The sequence below is a fragment of the Zea mays genome, chromosome 2 (assembly GCF_902167145.1).
Source record: "Zea mays cultivar B73 chromosome 2, Zm-B73-REFERENCE-NAM-5.0, whole genome shotgun sequence".
Taxonomy (NCBI): domain Eukaryota; kingdom Viridiplantae; phylum Streptophyta; class Magnoliopsida; order Poales; family Poaceae; genus Zea; species Zea mays.
The window spans coordinates 205047955-205066598 of record NC_050097.1 but is presented as its reverse complement, the minus strand read 5'-3'; the positions used below and the strand labels follow the sequence as shown (position 1 = coordinate 205066598).

General features: G+C 45.7%; 2 protein-coding genes and 1 non-coding gene across 12 annotated transcripts; 1 reads left to right on the top strand and 2 right to left on the bottom strand.

Annotated features, from left to right (window-relative positions):
* Positions 1–377: 377 nt before the first annotated feature.
* On the bottom strand, positions 378–4943 carry LOC100381414 (uncharacterized). 9 transcript variants are annotated; one of them, XM_008670017.4, is made up of 16 exons: positions 4547–4943; positions 4318–4456; positions 4108–4179; positions 3961–4026; positions 3796–3867; positions 3606–3677; positions 3368–3439; positions 3211–3276; positions 2863–2928; positions 2520–2779; positions 2198–2451; positions 1652–1917; positions 1406–1526; positions 1192–1328; positions 904–1060; positions 378–800 (listed from the first exon to the last, which is right to left on the bottom strand). In XM_008670017.4, exons 1-16 carry the CDS (start codon positions 4647–4649, stop codon positions 666–668), a joined length of 2058 nt encoding a protein of 685 aa, XP_008668239.1. In that variant the 5' UTR covers positions 4650–4943; the 3' UTR covers positions 378–665. The 9 variants fall into 9 exon arrangements, with proteins under 9 accessions (XP_008668239.1, XP_020403415.1, NP_001167726.1 ...); XM_020547826.2 differs by having other exon boundaries at positions 3961–4031; positions 4547–4905; NM_001174255.1 differs by having other exon boundaries at positions 385–800; positions 2562–2779; positions 3343–3439; positions 3961–4031; positions 4547–4864.
* Positions 4944–4987: 44 nt separating this feature from the next.
* On the top strand, positions 4988–5060 carry TRNAE-CUC (transfer RNA glutamic acid (anticodon CUC)). The gene has a single exon. It is a non-coding gene; the product is annotated as a tRNA-Glu (tRNA).
* Positions 5061–5167: 107 nt separating this feature from the next.
* LOC103647653 (organic cation/carnitine transporter 7) lies at positions 5168–9253 on the bottom strand. Of its 2 annotated transcripts, none has more exons than XM_008672154.3 (6): positions 9120–9253; positions 7789–8057; positions 7271–7508; positions 5988–6528; positions 5696–5898; positions 5168–5596 (listed from the first exon to the last, which is right to left on the bottom strand). In XM_008672154.3, the coding sequence occupies exons 1-6, from the start codon at positions 9225–9227 to the stop codon at positions 5369–5371; spliced, it is 1587 nt and encodes a 528-aa protein (XP_008670376.2). In that variant the 5' UTR covers positions 9228–9253; the 3' UTR covers positions 5168–5368. The 2 variants fall into 2 exon arrangements, with proteins under 2 accessions (XP_008670376.2, XP_008670377.1); XM_008672155.4 differs by having other exon boundaries at positions 5169–5596; positions 8888–9171.
* Between the last annotated feature and the right edge of the window lie 9391 nt (positions 9254–18644).

Sequence of the window (18644 nt, the reverse complement as noted above, 5' to 3'; positions counted from 1 at the left end):
TCTAACACCTATGTATCATGGGAACCAAACAACAACTCTGTTAGACCAAACTGATAATAAACGAGGAACCAAACAGAACCTCCCCTCCTCGCACACGCACAACATGGCTGCTAGCACCTGCCTGGCTCATGCGGTCGTGGCTGCCAGCGGAAGGGAACCAAACGTGCCTGTTCCCAGAAAACCAAACAAGCCCACTTTTAATTCTCTGCAAGTGCAGCTCCATACACGGACGGGCGGACCAATCACGCAAAGAGAGAGCGGACCAAATAAAGGCTCGAGAAGGAGATTTGAGTGCCTCCAACTATTCAGGGTCGGGTTTTTTTTTTTTTTTGGCTCTTGCATTCTCAAAAGTAGAATAGGGATCTGAGAGGCCCTGCTGGAGTTGTTCTAAGATGGTTTATATATTTTTAAAAATTAGCTGGTCATATGTTTTTAAGTTTATGAGTACAAATACAATGTCACTACTCACTAGAACACCCAATCTGCTTTTACCTTTACCTAAATCAACCGACTTATTTGTTGCCACACTGTTCGAGCAACCAGATTGTCTAATAAAGCATTTTCTTTTGTACAGCGGCATGCCAAGGGCCGCACACCTACGGTTCTGTTCTGAGACAGTTTCAGCAACTGGGCCGCAGCAGCAGGATGGAGGCAGAAACAGAGCATCACCAATCAGAATCGTCGCTTCGCTGCGAGACGGTGCGGTGGCCACCCAGCCTCCTGTTGCTGGTTGTGCGCTGGACGCACTGGAGAAGCAACTGCACCACCTCTGACATGGATGGCCGGAGTTCTGGATCCGACTGCAACACCACCCAGAAAGTTCAGAGCAATTCAGTTCAGAGTTGATGTTTGTTTCAGGGGCCTGAAACAATTCATCACTGAAAGGCATTTCGATCGATTCACCTGGACGCAGCGGGAGAGGACATCGGCGAAACGGGACAATGCTTTCGGTGGATATAGGCCACGAAGGCCTGGATCCGCCAGAGCTTCCAAGGCGTTGGTGTCATGAAGCTGTGGACCGACAAACTTGACCAAGGACTGCTCCGCTCTAGGCTTCGAGCTGAAATCACAAAAGGAGCCATGTTCCTGAGCATGGCTGACAAACACGATATTCCACAGGCAAGCTTCACAAAGGTGCAGTCCAAAGTGGAAGGGAGCACGCTATCTCCTTTTTTTTCTTCAACTAATTACCTGTCGTAGGGCTTCCGGCCGGTCAACAGCTGAAGCATGACGACACCAAAGCAGTAGACATCGCTCTTCATAACGTAACCTGATGGCCTTGTGCACTCTGGAGGATCGTACCCTGGTCCCAGGCTCTGACTCGGATCCTGCAGAGAGTTGGTTATTACAGTTTTTTTACACTCATGCTTTGCTCAACAAGTTCTTCAAGAGACATTCTGCAAACCTCATAGAAGTATGCAAGGCCGCAGTCAGTGAGGTGAGGGTTGAGGTCAGCATCGAGCAAGACGTTGGATGCCTTGATGTTCTTGTGGATCACTGGAGGTGAACACGCGTCATGTAGGTACCTGAATCAACCAGACATGTCAATGCCCCTTTCTTTTGAACTACAAACATATTATCTCCTCTGTGCTTGAAGATGCATTGTTTTTTTTATCTAGGCCTAAATAAATATTACTAGTTGTCAACTTACTCCAGAGCACAAGCTGTACCAACAGCAATCCTTACGCGGGTGTCCCAGGTCAGCGGCTTGCTGTAGTCGTCGGACAAGTGCAGAAAGTCATAGAGGGATCCATTCATGTTGTAGTCATAGACCAACATGTAGTGCCCAGGCTCTGAGCAGTAACCAACAAGCACGGAGATGTTTGGATGATGCAGCTTGGAAATGCTGTTCACAAGATCCATGAAGTCGCTGCTTCCCGAGAAGCTCAATGGATCAAACTTCTTAACGGCCAGCACCTGAGTTTGTGTGTGTGTGTGTGTGTGTGTGTGTGAGAGAGAGAGAGAGAGAATAAGGACAACGGGAATGCAAGGTATGAAGCGCCAACTCAAGATCTTACTACAGAACATATTTGATGCATATTGATACTAGTTATAATCTTCAATTCAACTATATGGTACTATACTACTGAAAAATAATTGATGATAAATTTTATAGATTCAGAAGGAACAATACTGAAGCTTTATCAGCAAATAAGTTCATTTGGCATGGGTTTAAAAAGGCAAGGTAAGGTCTCACCGTTCCATCAGCATATTTTGCCTTGTAAACACCACCGATTGTCCCCTGACCTAGTAACCTGCTACTATGGAAGCTTCCAGTGGCTGCTTGGAGGTCTGATGATGAATAAGCAACAAGGTTGACTGGATCTGTGCTCCGCCTCGAATAGTTTAGTTTGTTCTCGAACTCGTTGTCACTAATCGGCTTGATAGGCATTGCAGACGGTGTCGTACTGCTAATTGACGATGAATGCTCCAGTGGCTTCATGTTGATCGCTGAAGCAAAGAAAGCAGCATGAGCGCTTTACCATGAATGTTAAAAGAAGGCACTATGAGCAATTTACTTCTGCCATCATCAACTAGCGGGGCAAATGACCGGTTGTGACCTGACTCATCCATGAGGTAATGAGACGAGGAAGAAGAACGGTTCCTCTTCAACACAGACAAGAGAATCAGAGCTGCAACAAGCACCGCTATCACCACAGCTGCGATGGCGATACCGTTTACTCCACTTCGACCACCTCCGCCTGAAGAGCCCTCCAGTGCAGAGCCCTTCTCCATACCAGGAGGAGCTGATCCGGACGACCACTGGTTCCCTCCAATCCTTCAGAATGCGTCAAGGACTTTTACAATTCATCAAGTGCAACAAATAGGATCATAGCGGATGGAATTACAATTACTACTTACTGTAGATTGCTGATGTCTTTTAGTTTACTAGGGATCCACCCAGTAAACTTGTTGTTCTGCAGATTCCTTGAGCACAAAGGGGAAGCCATTATAGCTTTAGTTCTCAGAAAGACGAAGCGTAGTTTCCACTATCTGAGTGCAGTAAACAGGCTATAGTGTACCCATTACATGGCTAAAACTGGCAACACATTTTTTAGCTCGCATTTTTTCACAGAATTATTTATGTTGTACTGCTGTGCCGAGGCACCGCAATGCATATATGGAGTCGTCAGGATAATCTTGCTTTTTAATGTACTTGAGAAAAAGAGTAGTTTTATGCAGTGAGTATTTAATTTGAGATATACTTACAGATCCTCGAGAGGAAGTTTCGCTAGAACATCTATATGACCACTGAATTGGTTGCTCTCCACATTCCTACATACATTTTGAAAAGAATGGCACTGATTGTAGATCTGAAAGAAAGTATGGATGAATTACTACCATGTGCAAATTTCAGTTCCCTCACAGCGTCTTGAGGTCTTTTAGGTGCTGAAAACTCTTGGGCAGGCTGCCTGAGAAGCGGTTGAAGGAGAGATCCCTGATGAAACAATCGAGGTTAGTCGTACAGGACAGACTCACTGAAATAACATTCTAGCAACTACTATAGAAAACAAATTCCTGTTAGATACCAAAAACTGGGGAATTCAGGTGGGGTCCCCCCCTTGACAGTCAAAAAAAACTGGGGAATTCGCTGCTTGACTTACAATGTTGAGAGCTTTGGAAGTTCTGAAAACATATCCGTCAACTGCCCGCTTAGGTGGTTCTTGCCCAAATTTCTGCAGTTTAATCAGATGACGAATTATATAAGGATTGATGCAAACAAAAATCACGGCCATGTGAAGGGAACATAAAGCAAACAATTAAATAGAGTGCAATGCGAATTGGAATTCCTACAGTGTTTCCAGATCACCCATCTGAGATATCGAATAAGGAACTCCTCCAGTTAAAGAGTTTCCGTAAAGATTTCTGCATCAATAAGAAAAAAATATAAGAGAATGTGTTCGTATAGGCACGAACCCACGCAAAAAAGTTGAATGTGGATGAGAACCGTAAACTCACAATTCAACCACGTTTGGTGGAAGCTGATATGGAAGATCGCCGTTGAGATTGTTATTGCTGAGATCACTGTACTACGTAAAACAAGGAAAATTCAACTAAGTTGCATTACTACGATGGTCAATGCAGGAAATCTCTGGGGCAACTCACAATTTGGTTACTGATTTCAAGCTTGATAGCTGATATCCTAGCGAGCCACTGAGTTCAAGCCCTGACAAGTTACTGCTCTATGCAACATGATGGTTAGAGACAAACTGGGGTAAAAATGTCACGGAAAGCTAAAAGAAAAAAAAGTGCTTTCACAGCGCTGTTAAATGCTGAACAAGCAGGGAAATCCTGAAGGCATTTTCATTTGCGTACATTTCTGTGACAGATGAGCCGCTGCACTCTATCCCTTTCCACTCGTCATCGTCATCGCAGGGATCACCGCCGCTCGATTTCCAACCGGACAATTGCGATGGCTTGTTCATGCTATTGAACATCACATTGAGCGCAGCAACTGATATTGCAGGACACACGATGTTCAGTCAGAACCATGACCGATGCATACATACACAGAGAGGGCACAAAGAATCCGGCAAACCCTCACCGTCAGACTTGTCGGTCTTGGCGACAGCGGGCGCCACCGCAGAGAAGAGGACGGCCAACCAGACGAGCAGCGGCGGCGGTAGGGGGCGCCGTCGTCGGGCCATTGCGCGCGGCGCGCCCAGGGGAGCACGGGGCGGTTCAGCTGAGAGCGTGCAGGAGGAGACCCCCACGCGCGTACGTCGCCTGATCTCCTCCGCCTTTCTCTCATGGATCCATGGGGATACAGGTCTCGCGATGGGAAACTATGGCCTTTCCAAAATTAGGAGACGGAGGAGGAAGAGACGGGGGATGGAACGAGACCGTCGCCATTGGAGCAGCGAGAATGACGGGGGACAGTGATGGAACGAGACCGTCGCCATTGCAGCAGCGAGAATGTCGCTAAGCCATTACTGTGAATAGCTCTACGTAATCTTATAAATTACTATGCACAACATAAACAGAATCCGTTGTAGTCTAGCTGGTCAGGATATTCGGCTCTCACCCGAAAGACCCGGGTTCGAGTCCCGGCAACGGAATTTCATTTTTTAGTTTCCCAATTCATATATAAAAAGACGTTTCACTTTTGAAACAAAAAATGAATTTTGAGGGCGTTTAGAATTCATACTAATACCATATTGACAAGAGAACAAAAATCATATAGTGATCTGTAGATTTCTATTGAGAAGCAACAGTATAATAACGTAACAATCTAGTGCCTCCTTTGCACTTTCTTTCCCACTGTATCCTTTGTCAACAACTGAACAAAAAAAATAATGGCCCCTTGGGCCTTGATTCTGTATTGGTGTATCCCTCTCAAAAAGTCAGTTCTTCAATTAATCAGCTCTTACGCGGCGGCGACGTGGTCGCTCAGCTTTCGGCCGCTTGTTTCCAGGGGGAAGTATGACACGGCGATGCCTGAAGCCAGCATCACCGTGATGAATATCAGGATAGCTGCCATCTGGTGGCACGCGTGCACCAGGCCGACGGCCACGAGAGGGCACAGGATTCCACCAAAGCGAGCAATCGAGCTTGCAAACCCGACACCCGTGGCCCTAACAGCAGTTGGGTATATCTGCAAGGAACACGGCACAAAGAGGCAACGATAATTTCAGAGGTTTTCATGCAAGGTTTATGTATGTAAGGACACACATTGCTACTGGAGGGACCAAACCTCAGGGGCGTAGATGTGCAGAACAGTGAAGCTTGCAGAGATGCAAACCCGGGCACAGAACAAAAAGATGGTCGTCAGCGATTCCGTCTGGGCGAACATAAGCGGAGATATGCACAGGCAACTGATGTAAAGCATGGAAGACATCGAGAGCTTGCGCCCGATCATGTCAACAATGGCAGCCGACAGGAGAAGACCAGGGACCTCTGCATCATTGTTGCCCTAAATATCAAGAATTCCCAGGACACTGTTTCTGAAAAATGACTGGTTGACCAGATAGCAGAAACACACATACCTCCAAAGCTTGTTATAAATACATTTCTGTAGAGATTCTCATCATGTATGTGGGCTGTTGTTGTCACTTCTGCCCCCTCTTCTGATCCACAGATCCTATTTCCATGATTTAGTTCTGATGTGAGTAGAACAAGACCATAGTACAGAAAGGCATGACCAAGAAAGACAGTCCAGAGTAGAAGAGTCGATCTGATTAAGTTTGGAGATAGAAGCTTTAAGATGGCACTGAGGCCTCCAATCTCGGATTTGCTACCACGATCAGCAGTGTTATTCTTATTAGATGTCACCAACTGTGCCGTTTCTGAAGAATCCCCGATATCATGAAGTTCCACCCGATGGCCAGAGACAAGTCGGCCAGAGGGGAGAGAAACACAGTTCACGCGTGACATTGTTTCCAGAACATGAACTGCTTCAGCTATTCTACCCTTCATGCATAGGTATCTTGGTGACTCAAGTGTCACTGGGTAGAAGAGTAGCAGGGCAAACGATGGCAATGATGAGAGTGCCAGCAGCCACCTCCAGCCAAAAGCTGGCATAACGGCCTGCAAATTGAGCAGATGAGTACAGGAATTTGCATGGAGATTTTGGAAATAGCAATAATCACGGATTAGAATGACCATGCATGCCATTTGGCCACTTACACCAAAATGGTGCCATTAACCCATTATATATTATATACAACATATACTACCATGGACGTCAATAATCACTTCATCAAAACTATGTACAAGCAAAATACCATGGCAAATAGACCCAAATTGATTGCACAGGAAGACCCATGCATGTGCTGGCAAAACTTGCTCAAATTACAAAAACACAGAAGAAGCTTTGCTGGTCCTTAGGATTCAATGGTATATCCTAGTCTTAGAATTACAAGTACGGTAATAAGGACAGCAGAAGAACATCAGCATGCAGAGCTGTGATGTGCAGCTGACACACATGAACTAACATACCTGCAAGCCTTAGCTGGTAGCTCGGCAACCCTAATTAATGTTGTTTTTGGTGCATCTGTTTATTTGAATCAGGGGGGCCCTCTGCACTCTAACCCTTTCCCCTCCCGACCTACACTATAATCCCATGCAGTTCTCCTGTGTGCTAGAGAAAAAGGGGAACATCTGCACTCAGCAGACAAATATCCACCGTAACATCCACTATTGGTAACTAGAATATAACATCCATTGTAGGATGTACTGTAGCATCATACACGTAAAAAAATATCTCAAACAGCCAGTACTGTATGTAAGGCAAACATTGACATTACTTTTCCTAAAGAAATAGACTTACCCAAGCAAGAGAAGCTTCCATTATTGTGCCAACAGTCCAAAATGCTGAGAACATAACCATCCATGTTCCTCGGTTAGGAGCAGGGATGAACTCTAGGAACCAAGAACCTAAAACTGGCCCACCACCCAGTCCAACACCGACCATAAATCTCAGTACAATCAAAGATAAGTAATTTGGAGCAAAAGCGCTAAGAAGGCCAGCTCCTCCAGTAACAATAGCTGTGAAGTTGAACCCAACCCTGTAGATAAATATGAAGGGTCTAGAATGAGCAAAAAATGGCTACTTGGAAAATGGTAAGCTACTACTGCATAGCATGCAGAAATTGGAAATAAACAGGACTTTCAAGCATTATTAACTGAATCCAAACACCTAACCATGGAACAGTAAATGCCTAGCTTAAGCTTCCTACAGACATGGAACAGTGTGCAACACTCCATAAAGTTTCGAAAAAGATTGAAGGGTTAGAACATTCATAATCAAATTCCAATAGCCAATGGAAAAAGTGAGGAAGACCCTGCCTTCTTCCATAGTTATCTGAAACTATGCCCCAAGCATATGCTCCTACAAGCATCCCCACAAAGACAACACTTGTTATGAGGCTTTCTTCATGTGCAGAAAGCCCCCACTCAGCTTGAACTGATTGCCCAACAAATGACAAAAGCATCATCTCCATTGCTTCAGAGATTTTAGCCATCCCAGAGTATGCAAGCACGAATGCATGGAATTTCCCAAACCCCATGGACACAAGTGCCTCATCCACAGTATAAGTAGATACGCCATCCTCCATCTGAAATAAGCAAACATAAATGAACAAAACAATTAATTTATCTCATTATCACTGTCATGCACCAGGACAATACATCAAGTCAGATGTGGGGATGGGGGATATGGACTAAGCTTTGCTGAAATAACTAAGAGTCTAAGACCACAGATTTCCTGCCCAATGGTAAATAGCTAAACATCATAGTGTAAACAGAACGAATGACAATCTTTCACTCACGAATAGCATCTGATATTCATAGCGACAAGGATCCTGATTGCATATCAACCTAGCAATCTGGATAGTATATATACTGACAGTAAAAAAAATTATACACACCAACAACTACCTTTTTGTATACATTCATATATAACTACTCAGTTTGGATAAAATAACTGAAGTTGGCAAACCACATTAGGGAAACAACCAGATTGTAACAGCCATGTACTTAGATAGTTAGATTACTGCTTAACAAAGAATTTCCAATCAGTGGTGCAAACGCGCCGGCATCCTTTGAACAGTCCAACGTAGGAGAAGATTGATTCGCAAAGTTCAGATTCATCTCCTAAACAGGGTAACAATGTGGACGAAATCAACCTCCGGGTATCCTAAACATTCGGAACATAAAAAAAACGTAGTGCCAACTTGAACAAAGCACTAGTCAACCGAACAACATACGTCCCCTCACAAGTCACAAGTGAAGAGAAAATGACAAAAGGGAAACCCGCATCACCGAATCGGGGAATGAATTGCACCGTGGACTCCCATTACCAAATCTAGAACCAATCTCGCCTAAGTTGACCATATACTCGAAAAAAAAATAACCCACCAACTACAGCAATCAGTCAATCACATACCAGAGAGAGAGAGAGAGAGGAACAGAATCGAGAACTGCAGCCCGCGCAGCGGACGAGGAGGGGTGGATGGGATCAGCGGACCCGCCAATCTAGGAAGCAGGTCGGGAGCAGGGACCGGGAGGCATGAATGGGGTGGAGGAGAGGGTAGAGAGATGTTGGGAGAGAGAGAGAGAGAGAGAGAGAGAGAGAGAGAGAGAGAGAGAGAGAGGCGGGATTGGTAGGTGAGGTCTACCTCGTCGGAGCCGGCGGCGTGACGAGCGCGGCGCCTCCGACTTCCCGGGAACGTATCGAGGCCGGCGCGACGACGGCAGCGACTGACTGACTGGGGCGGCCCACTCATTTTACATTGGTCGTTTTACATCGTAGTACCTGAGGATGGCTATATTTTTATCCCAATCTGGAAAGTGACACTTTTTAAATTAGACTTTTTTGGATGAGTTTCTTATAAAAAACTCTATGATCTTTTTTTTTGGTGAGATCTGAGTTGGGTACAACATCAACAGATCTTCGTTCTCACACAAGCGAAAGGCTTACTCAACCTCAAAACCTTTATGCAGTTTCCACCGATCTGCACCCGTGGAATTAGCAAATATTCTCTCATTTTTTCTAAGATTTTGTACGTGTTCAAAATAACTGCTTTGTAATAATTTTTCCTACAATACATTATCATATATCACATGTTAACGTTGTGATCCCATAGAGCGGATAGAAGAGGTCGATGACGCGAGGAGAGAGATTGACGGTGACGACAGTGGCGCGAGAGGGGTTGATGTGACGGTGACAGCGGCAGCACGGGACAGGGGAGATGAGGGATAAAAGATGATTTTAATGATGTGTTAAGTTTGAGTATAATTTATTTGATATATTTAATGTAGGTTATGTGTATGGAGCTGATTTGTTTGGATGTGTTTTTTATAAAGTTTAAATGGTATAGATTCGTTCCATGCCGGTCGGTCCTCCAGTCCTCCTGCTTGTGCGTTCTGTGTTTTTTTTTCTTCCGCCCGGAGATCAGTAATCAAGGAAGCGAAAGATCGTCAGCGGTACTATGTACTGGTCATTATTGACTTGTCTCGCAAAAACTTATATATTTAAATTAATATAACCACCCACGGAAAAAAAAAATTGGTAGCTAGCCATGTATACGTGGGTCGTACGCATCCCTGATTGGATGGCCAGGTCAGCGCGATGTAGTGGACACGTACGTACGGTGACGTCTGGCCGTCTGGGCCTTGGTGGCCACGAAAATCATAGTGCTGCTTAGTGCTCGGAATTGGGCCGGACTGGCCAGCCCGGTCTAAACCCATCATGTTTTGTGTCAAACGGGTTCGGTCCAGTAAAGCCCAAAAGATTTTTGGACCGTTTCGTGTCAGTCCGAAGTGTAAAAACAGTGGTCCAGTCCGACCCTAAACCACGTCGTGCCTTCTTTGGGCCGTGCCGGCCCAAGCCCGGCCCGTATATTTGACCACATAAAATCAAAATATTACAACCATATAAAGTTCATAGCTTACTAAATTAAAGATATTAAACAATTCTAGCATCATTTGACCACGTAAACTTCAAATATAACAACAATATAAGGTCGATATCTTACTAAATTCAAGAAATTAAGCAAATTGGGCTTAATTGAGCCGTGCCGGCCCAAGCCCGGCCCATCTATGCGTGCCGTGCCGGGGACCCGACGGGACGGAAATTGAGGCCCGGCCCAAGCCCGCCTTAGGGCCGTGCTAGTCCGGCCCATATTATTTTGTGCCGGACCGTGCTTTGGGCTCTTATTTTTGGGTCGTGCTCGTGCTGACCCGAAAAACCCGGCTCATATTCCCAGCACTACTGCTGAGCGCGATCGGAGAGCGTCACGCTTACCAGGGGCCAAGGGCAAAAGGCCGCTGCAAAGCAAACCAAATCGCTGGAACCCCGGCCGTAGTTGCCTGGGTGGGTGGCTCAGGTAACGGCGGCATCTCGCCGCCGCACGCCGGTCAGGTATCCGGTTCGATTATAATTAGATGTGCCATGCGGCTACGCCATTTCCGTGGCGCCAACTGAACCTAAGTCGCCACCGGCCTCGTCTCTCTCTCCATCGAGGCGTATCACTGGCAAGTTGCATGCGTGTATGTAGCTACAAGATAGCATATGCAGATATGCTTATGCGTGTGCGTGTTCGTGTTCATGACTGGTGTGCGTCTTTTTGTCACCAAACACTATAATTGACCGTCTGGCAGTATTTCACACCTTTAAATGATAAGAATATAGAGTCAAATAAAGTGATTATCCTAAATGTAGGGTAACACATCTATGATGGTCACCACCTATTTGTGACCAAACATTAACGAACTCTAGGGCCTTCTCGTGATGAACAACACCTTAGGTTTGGCTTCGCGAGGTGAACAGTGGCGGCGGTCTGTGACGAGTCGCTTGGCAGTGCTCGCTGCGGGGGCGCGGACGGTCCGCAACCTAGCGGCAGAAGCAGCGTCTTCCCTGCGCGCAGTCCGGACGGTCCAAGCTCTGGGTCGGACGGTCCGCAACCCGACGGCAGAAGCAGCGCCTTCCCTGCGGTAGTCCGGACGGTCCGAGATGGCGCAAGGTCGTCTTCTTCTCCTTGTATGACCTAGATCTCGTCCTCTGGGGAGAGAGACCTTAGAGTGCTCCGGGTCAGCAGATCACCCGGGGCGTCTCCAGACGACGTAGAGTCGCCTAGAAATTAAGAGATCAATTCGAGGAAGAGATCTTAATTGAAGTACATCTTGCCTCTCGGGAGGGGTAAAGATCATATGTAACACCCGGAATTTGGGGGTATAAAATTTCTTTTCTAATATCCACCAAATTCAGGTGTTACTCTCTCTCATTTTTCTGCTTTCCTTCCCTTTTTTCTAAAAATGGAGACGTATTTGTTTTTTATATCAATAAGCCTAGTAAAATGAAACAAAAAAGAAGTCTTTGATTGCTGCATAACATGCCGAGACATTTTTATGTTGAATTATTGTGTTTGTGCACCCATTCAAACTCATTAAATATATTTGAATATTTGATTTAAAAACTATATTTAAATTCGAATAGGAGAATAAAAGGAAGAAAAACAAAAGGGAAAATCCTCCCCTTAGCCCAGCTCGGCTTCGTGGCCCGCACCCCGCGGCCCACTCGACCTCTCCCGCGGCCCAGCTCCCTAGCGTTGCCCTAGCGCGCGCTCCCTGCGCGCCGCCCCCGCGCGCGCTCTTCCTACCGCGTCGCGTGCACGCCGCAGCCTCACCCAGCCGCCGGCGCGCCGTTCTCCCTCCGCTCAGCTCCCAAGCCACGCCTCCCACTCTGCCGCACGCGTGCGCATGGGACGCAACCGCTCGACCATGCCCCTGGTCGTGGGCTCGCCCTCAGCTCCAAGCGCAATGCACCACCGGCCAGCCCCGCACGCCCGTTTCCACCATACCTTGTGGACCCCGCCTGTCATCACCCCCATGGAAAACTACCGCTCTCGCTCGTGACGCTCATGCACCCATAACTCGGCAACCGCCGCCATGATCATGGGCTGGCAGTATGTCACTTAACCCCCCCTCTGCACGGGAACTCCCTATCTTGCCTCTCTCCACCCCGCCTTCCTCCTCTTGTCTCGTCTAACCCCGCTGCCCTCCATGTCCCATCGCTGCTAGGCCACCGGAGTACTCCACGCCGCCACGGAGCTCACAGCATCACCACCACCTCACCGTAGCGTCGTCACATCCGCTCTGCACCGAAACACCAACTGCAGCACGCCAACACCAAAGCTCTGGTAAGCTCTGCGCCCAACCGTTCTCTAGCCCCTTGATGCATTCTGTGTATGCGAGCCGCCGGAGCTGCCTCCTGGCCGACGAGTCCCACCTGACTAGCGTCCTGCTCCCTTCCCAACCGTGCGTATGCAGTGCGCCACCGTGTGGTGAACGGCCCGTGCGGTTGTTGCCGAGGAAGACGCAAGCATTCGATCCGTCCGTGATACTTGCGTGCATTAAAAAATAACAAAGGAATCTTAAGTACGTGAGTGGAGAGGACAGAACGGCTTCTATAGTGGCTTTTCGTGTATTATAGCCCCGATCAATCGCGTTGTGCCACGTCGTATGAGATCTGAAATTATTAATTAAGCATGAGCTTCCACATTATAATTCTATTTCAACCTATTCACGTGGTATTAGCTTTATAATAACATTGTATACACGTCGTTTAGCATGTTTTAATTAATTAATCATTTGTTTGTCCGTTGGTTACTAAAATAGTATTTTAATTAAAACTAATTTATAGTTTTAAGCCACGCTTTTATAAAAATGTGTTAATATGATTAATATCAACTCAAATATTTTGATTCAGTACTCGTCTAGTTTAAAAATATGTTTAACAGTTCTCGTGTGTCATGTCTCTTGTAATCTGTGAATCATTATTTACTTAATACCTTTTGCGTTATAAATCTGTTTCAACTCGCTTTAGTCGCGTTAACTTCATAACCTCGTCGCCATCGTGTTGGTAGCATTATTTCATCGTGATACGCGTCTTAGCTAATTAATCGATTATTTATTTATCCGACAGTTACTAAAAATAGCAATCTAATCAAAACTGACGTATATTTTGATTCACTTTATAGATACTTGTTAATATAATTACGCCTGCTCGAATGTTTTCGAATTAATACTTGTTAGTATAAACATGTCGCAACGGATGTCGTCTCTTGTCGATCGCGTTGGTCTCGTGCGCTGTCAGCGCGTTATTTAATTATCTCCGCTATTGTCGCTCGCGCTAATTAGTCAATTATTGTTTAGTCGTTTGCTACTTAAGATAACAGTGCAACTAGAACAGTCTATAGTTTTAACTCGTACTGTTATGAATATAAATGTTAATTAACTTGATTAATACTGGCTTAAATACTTTTAAATAATTATCCATTTGTTGTTCTCGCGCAGCGCCGTTTGCGCGACATCGCGTTGTTCACGCACGTAGTCACGTTGACTCGCGCGTTGTCGTGCGCATTGTATCGCGTGCCGGCCGCGCGCTGCTTCGTACAGTATCGCGCGTCGTTTGCACGCTGTCGTGATGAGTTCGCCGTCGTCACGTTGTCTGCGCTTGCCGCGCGTGGTGCGCGCTAGGTCGCGTGCGGTCGTGCTGTTTCATGCGTTACGAGTTTCGTCTCGCTCCGCTAATTCGTCCCACTTAGAGTCGCTGATGTTATTTAAATTACTTATTTAACTAAGAATTATTAGTGTGGTCAGCTAATTAAAATGGTTAGATAGCTCTAATTTCATTTTAAATAAATATCGATTAATATAATCAGGTCGAATTAAAACGTTATAGTTAATATTTGTTTAGCGTAAACGCGATATCTTCTCGACCGTAGCTTCGAGTTCGATGTTTCATTTTCCTCGCGTGACCGTAGTAACGTCCTCTATTTCATTTTGCATGTTTTATTATGTTTTTATCTGAATGGTGTAATGTTCTCATGTATATGTATATGTGTTTGTTTGTGTCTGTTTGTATTCGCTGTGCGTTGCGAATAGATTGCGATCCATTTCCGAGCTTCGAGGAATCGAGTGTCAAGCTTCAGCGACCAAGTGATCAAGCTCTTCGAGTTCTACAAAGTTGAAGACCCTGAGCATCTGTTTGGTGAAGGCAAGTGTCCTCAGTCCCATTATGTCCCATTTACCTTATAATTCACTGTCCCGCATTACTTAATTGAAACCTAAGGATTTACTAGCTTTCTATTTACCTTGTCCTTGATTTACCTTTTGGGTTACTATGGTTAGCCACATGCTAGCGCTTTACTTTAATCAATGAACATGATGAGATACAATGATGATACTATGGTTTTATTCTGGATATGATGATATACTTATGGCATTTAAGGGGACTCGAGCGGTTTCTCGAGTGCCTCTCCGTAAGGACCTGTTCGTTGAGAGACCACCCGGGATAACAGTGCAACCATGAGGGTGGAATGGGGTGCCCTTAGCTAATTAATTAGAGGAACTAGAGGTGTAGTTGCTTCGCCGTCGTGCCGTCAATGGGGTCCAGGCACAGTGCTTGCTCTGCCGAGGCTGGGTGCCGAGGTTCTTTCGTTTTGCTTTTGTTAGTCACCCCCCCTTCGGGGAGAGGTACTGTGTTTATCAAACTGGAGAAACCTAACGGGCGGCTATGACCTCTAGGGAATCTTTGTAAAAGCTACGTAGTGATACCCTGCCGGACCACCTAGGAAGTGATCAATGGGGAGTCATGATCCCCGGGCAAAACGGGAATCACGGCTCATGGGTAAAGTGTGCGACCTCTGCAGAGGGTTAGAAACTGATATATCAGCCGTGCTCACGGTTATGAGCGGCCTTGGGATCCTCTTTGATTAGAGATACAGATGGTTCGAGATACAATGGTTCTTTTTATTATTTCGGTTCGATGATGATAATGGGGTTTCCTCAATGAGGAAATGGTTCACGGGTAGGTTATATGATAAAACTTGGCTTCCACTAATAATAAATACCTGATCAACTAAAAGCAATCTGCTTTGACCTTAACCCCACATAAAGCTAGTCCACTTCAGCCAAACAGGACATTTGCTGAGTACGTTGATGTGTACTCACCCTTGCTTTCACAAAACACCAGGTTGCCTTTGGTGCAATCTATGCTCAGGTAAAGAAGAAGGCGTCGAGGCGGATCCCCAGGAATGCCAGGACTTCGGCGAGTTCGTGGTTTAGGCTAGCGACCTCCCCCAGTCAGCTGCCTGTGGTGGGTTTGTTTACGTTGGCTACGTTTCAATTCTGTGTACTTTGATTTATATTATATAAATGGCTCTAGTCTGTAATATTATTACATACTTTTTATTGTTATTCGAAGCATTGTGCTATGATGAGTCATTTATGTAATCGCTGTGTACGTGAATTTCTGATCCTGGCACGTACATGGTTCGCATTCGGTTTACCTTCAAAACCGGGTGTGACATAAGTGGTATCAAAGCCGTGCTGACTGTAGGACCACTAGCCTAGAGTAGAATTGGTCGTTTTAAGGACTCATTGATTATTACTTCACCCCATCCTTGATTCTGCTTCAAAATATCACTTCGATTAATTCTATGTTATGCTTCTATATATCACCTTGCCAAATGTATTTTATTCTAATATTGTCTATGCTTCACCTATTCATTCTATTAGATCTGATCTCACTCTTGTGCTTGCGACATCTTTGTAGATGCCCACTGACCCTAAACTTCTTGTCTTTTGGGATTCTTTTCTCTTCCATTACTAAATTGCTACCATTTGGCAATCTCTATTCCCTTGGTATTGACATGCTCGTATCCCTGGATTCTTTAACACTCTTGTTTCAATACCTACCTCTAATAAAAACTCTGCTGCCTATTTAAACATTTCAGTTTATATATCCATGACCTTCGTGTCTTTTGAGACCCTTCCCTATTCTATTGTTAAGTCGTTATCCTTCGGCAATTTATATTCTCTTTGTCTTGGTATGCCCGTATCTTTGGAATATTGCATACTCTTATCCTTTTTATATTCGCTTGTCTTTATACCCTAATGTCTGTTTAAGACATTTCAGTTAACATGCCCTTGACCACCCTTGTTTCTTAATGATCCATGAGCAGTCATTTTATTTTTCATATCCTTGGTGATCTCGTTGTTTCCTTGTAACTTCCTTAGGTAATGAATTTTTACTTCAACCCTTCTGTTGGAACCATATCTATCTTACCCTTGATTATTCTCTCCACTTCACCACTTCGCGAGTCTTGCCTTAACTCTATCCTTGGTCATGCTTTTCACGATTATCATCTTAACCCTTGTCATCCCTCGATCTTTACCTTGATGCTCACATGCATTTTAAAGCCGCCTCTCCCATTTCATTCCAAGAGTGATGTCTTACCCATCTCGCTCTTGTCTGTTCCCTTTTCCTCTGTCGCGTTGCAAGTCTTAGCTTTTGCTCGATATCACCCTTACCTTTGTAATATCTAGATCTTTCCATGATGCTTATATTATGCCTACCTTTTGACTTATCATCTTTCCCATCTCGATTTGAGAATTGTGTTTTACCTACCCTGACTTTGGTTGCATTCTCTCCCTGTCGGTTCCAATCCTTGCTTTAGCTCCATCCTTTATTATGCTCATGCCCCTATCCTACACGTCTTATTATTCCCCTTGCCTTTCTATGACCTTATAATAGTTTCCCCTTGGTAAAGAAAGACCACCATTTAATTAAAAGTTACATATAACAACGAGATGTTTGTTGTTGTATGCTTGTGCTATTTGTCTTTGTGTCATGACTGATTTGCTCCTTCGTGATGAGTGTTGGTGTGTTGTGGCCCTTGGGCCACAATGGAATTTGTTTACTAGATGAGTGCCATAGAGTTAAGTAGTTGGGTTCTCATCCTACTCTCTCTAATCCGTTTATACCTACCTTTTCTCGCTATTCTTTCCTCTTGCACCTGTCCATTTGGCAACCTCCAACTCCTCCAAATCAGTCAAGATCAGAGTCGGCAGCATCTTCACCAAGTGCATAGCAACGCTCCTATTAAGGGGGTTAGCCGCTAACCCCAATGAAGACAATGCGATCAACATCAGCCAGCAAGGTCAAAGTGGCGTAGCGGAAGCGTGTGTGGGTCCTAATCCACAGGTCCAAGAGATCCTCAAGAATTGCATCGATCGGTCTCAAGCATCTGAAAGTCAAAGCAAACCAGTCCCCAAGTTAAGCTTGCAGAGTCAAAGTCAACTCAAGGAAGTCGTGGTCAACCGATGAACCAATCTCATTTTCTTGCTAGCCTCTTCTTGAATCTCGAGGGCGAGATTCTGTTAAGGGGGTTAGATTTGTAACACCCGGAATTTGGGGGTATAAAATTTCTTTTCTAATATCCACCAAATTCAGGTGTTACTCTCTCTCATTTTTCTGCTTTCCTTCCCTTTTTTCTAAAAATGGAGACGTATTTGTTTTTTATATCAATAAGCCTAGTAAAATGAAACAAAAAAGAAGTCTTTGATTGCTGCATAACATGCCGAGACATTTTTATGTTGAATTATTGTGTTTGTGCACCCATTCAAACTCATTAAATATATTTGAATATTTGATTTAAAAACTATATTTAAATTCGAATAGAAGAATAAAAGGAAGAAAAACAAAAGGGAAAATCCTCCCCTTAGCCCAGCTCGGCTTCGTGGCCCGCACCCCGCGGCCCACTCGACCTCTCCCGCGGCCCAGCTCCCTAGCGTTGCCCTAGCGCGCGCTCTTCCTACCGCGTCGCGCGCACGCCGCAGCCTCACCCAGCCGCCGGCGCGCCGTTCTCCCTCCGCTCAGCTCCCAAGCCACGCCTCCCACTCTGCCGCACGCGTGCGCATGGGACGCAACCGCTCGACCATGCCCCTGGTCGTGGGCTCGCCCTCAGCTCCAAGCGCAATGCACCACCGGCCAGCCCCGCACGCTCGTTTCCACCATACCTTGTGGACCCCGCCTGTCATCACCCCCATGGAAAACTACCGCTCTCGCTCGTGACGCTCATGCACCCATAACTCGGCAACCGCCGCCATGATCATGGGCTGGCAGTATGTCACTTAACCCCCCCTTTGCACGGGAACTCCCTATCTTGCCTCTCTCCACCCCGCCTTCCTCCTCTTGTCTCGTCTAACCCCGCTGCCCTCCATGTCCCATCGCTGCTAGGCCACCGGAGTACTCCACGCCGCCACGGAGCTCACAGCATCACCACCACCTCACCGTAGCGTCGTCACATCCGCTCTGCACCGAAACACCAACTGCAGCACGCCAACACCAAAGCTCT

Coding starts and splice junctions, on each gene's coding strand:
- LOC103647653 (XM_008672154.3), bottom strand. CDS start 9,227: ATGAGTGGGCCGCCCCAGTCAGTCAGTCGCTGCCGTCGTCGCGCCGGC. Junction 8,058..9,119: donor ACGCCGCCGGCTCCGACGAG/GTAGACCTCACC, acceptor TGCTTATTTCAG/ATGGAGGATGGCGTATCTAC. Junction 6,529..7,270: donor TGGAAGCTTCTCTTGCTTGG/GTAAGTCTATTT, acceptor CTCAATTTGCAG/GCCGTTATGCCAGCTTTTGG.
- LOC100381414 (XM_008670017.4), bottom strand. CDS start 4,649: ATGGCCCGACGACGGCGCCCCCTACCGCCGCCGCTGCTCGTCTGGTTG. Junction 4,457..4,546: donor CAAGACCGACAAGTCTGACG/GTGAGGGTTTGC, acceptor CTGCAATATCAG/TTGCTGCGCTCAATGTGATG. Junction 3,440..3,605: donor CTTCCAAAGCTCTCAACATT/GTAAGTCAAGCA, acceptor TTGTTTCATCAG/GGATCTCTCCTTCAACCGCT.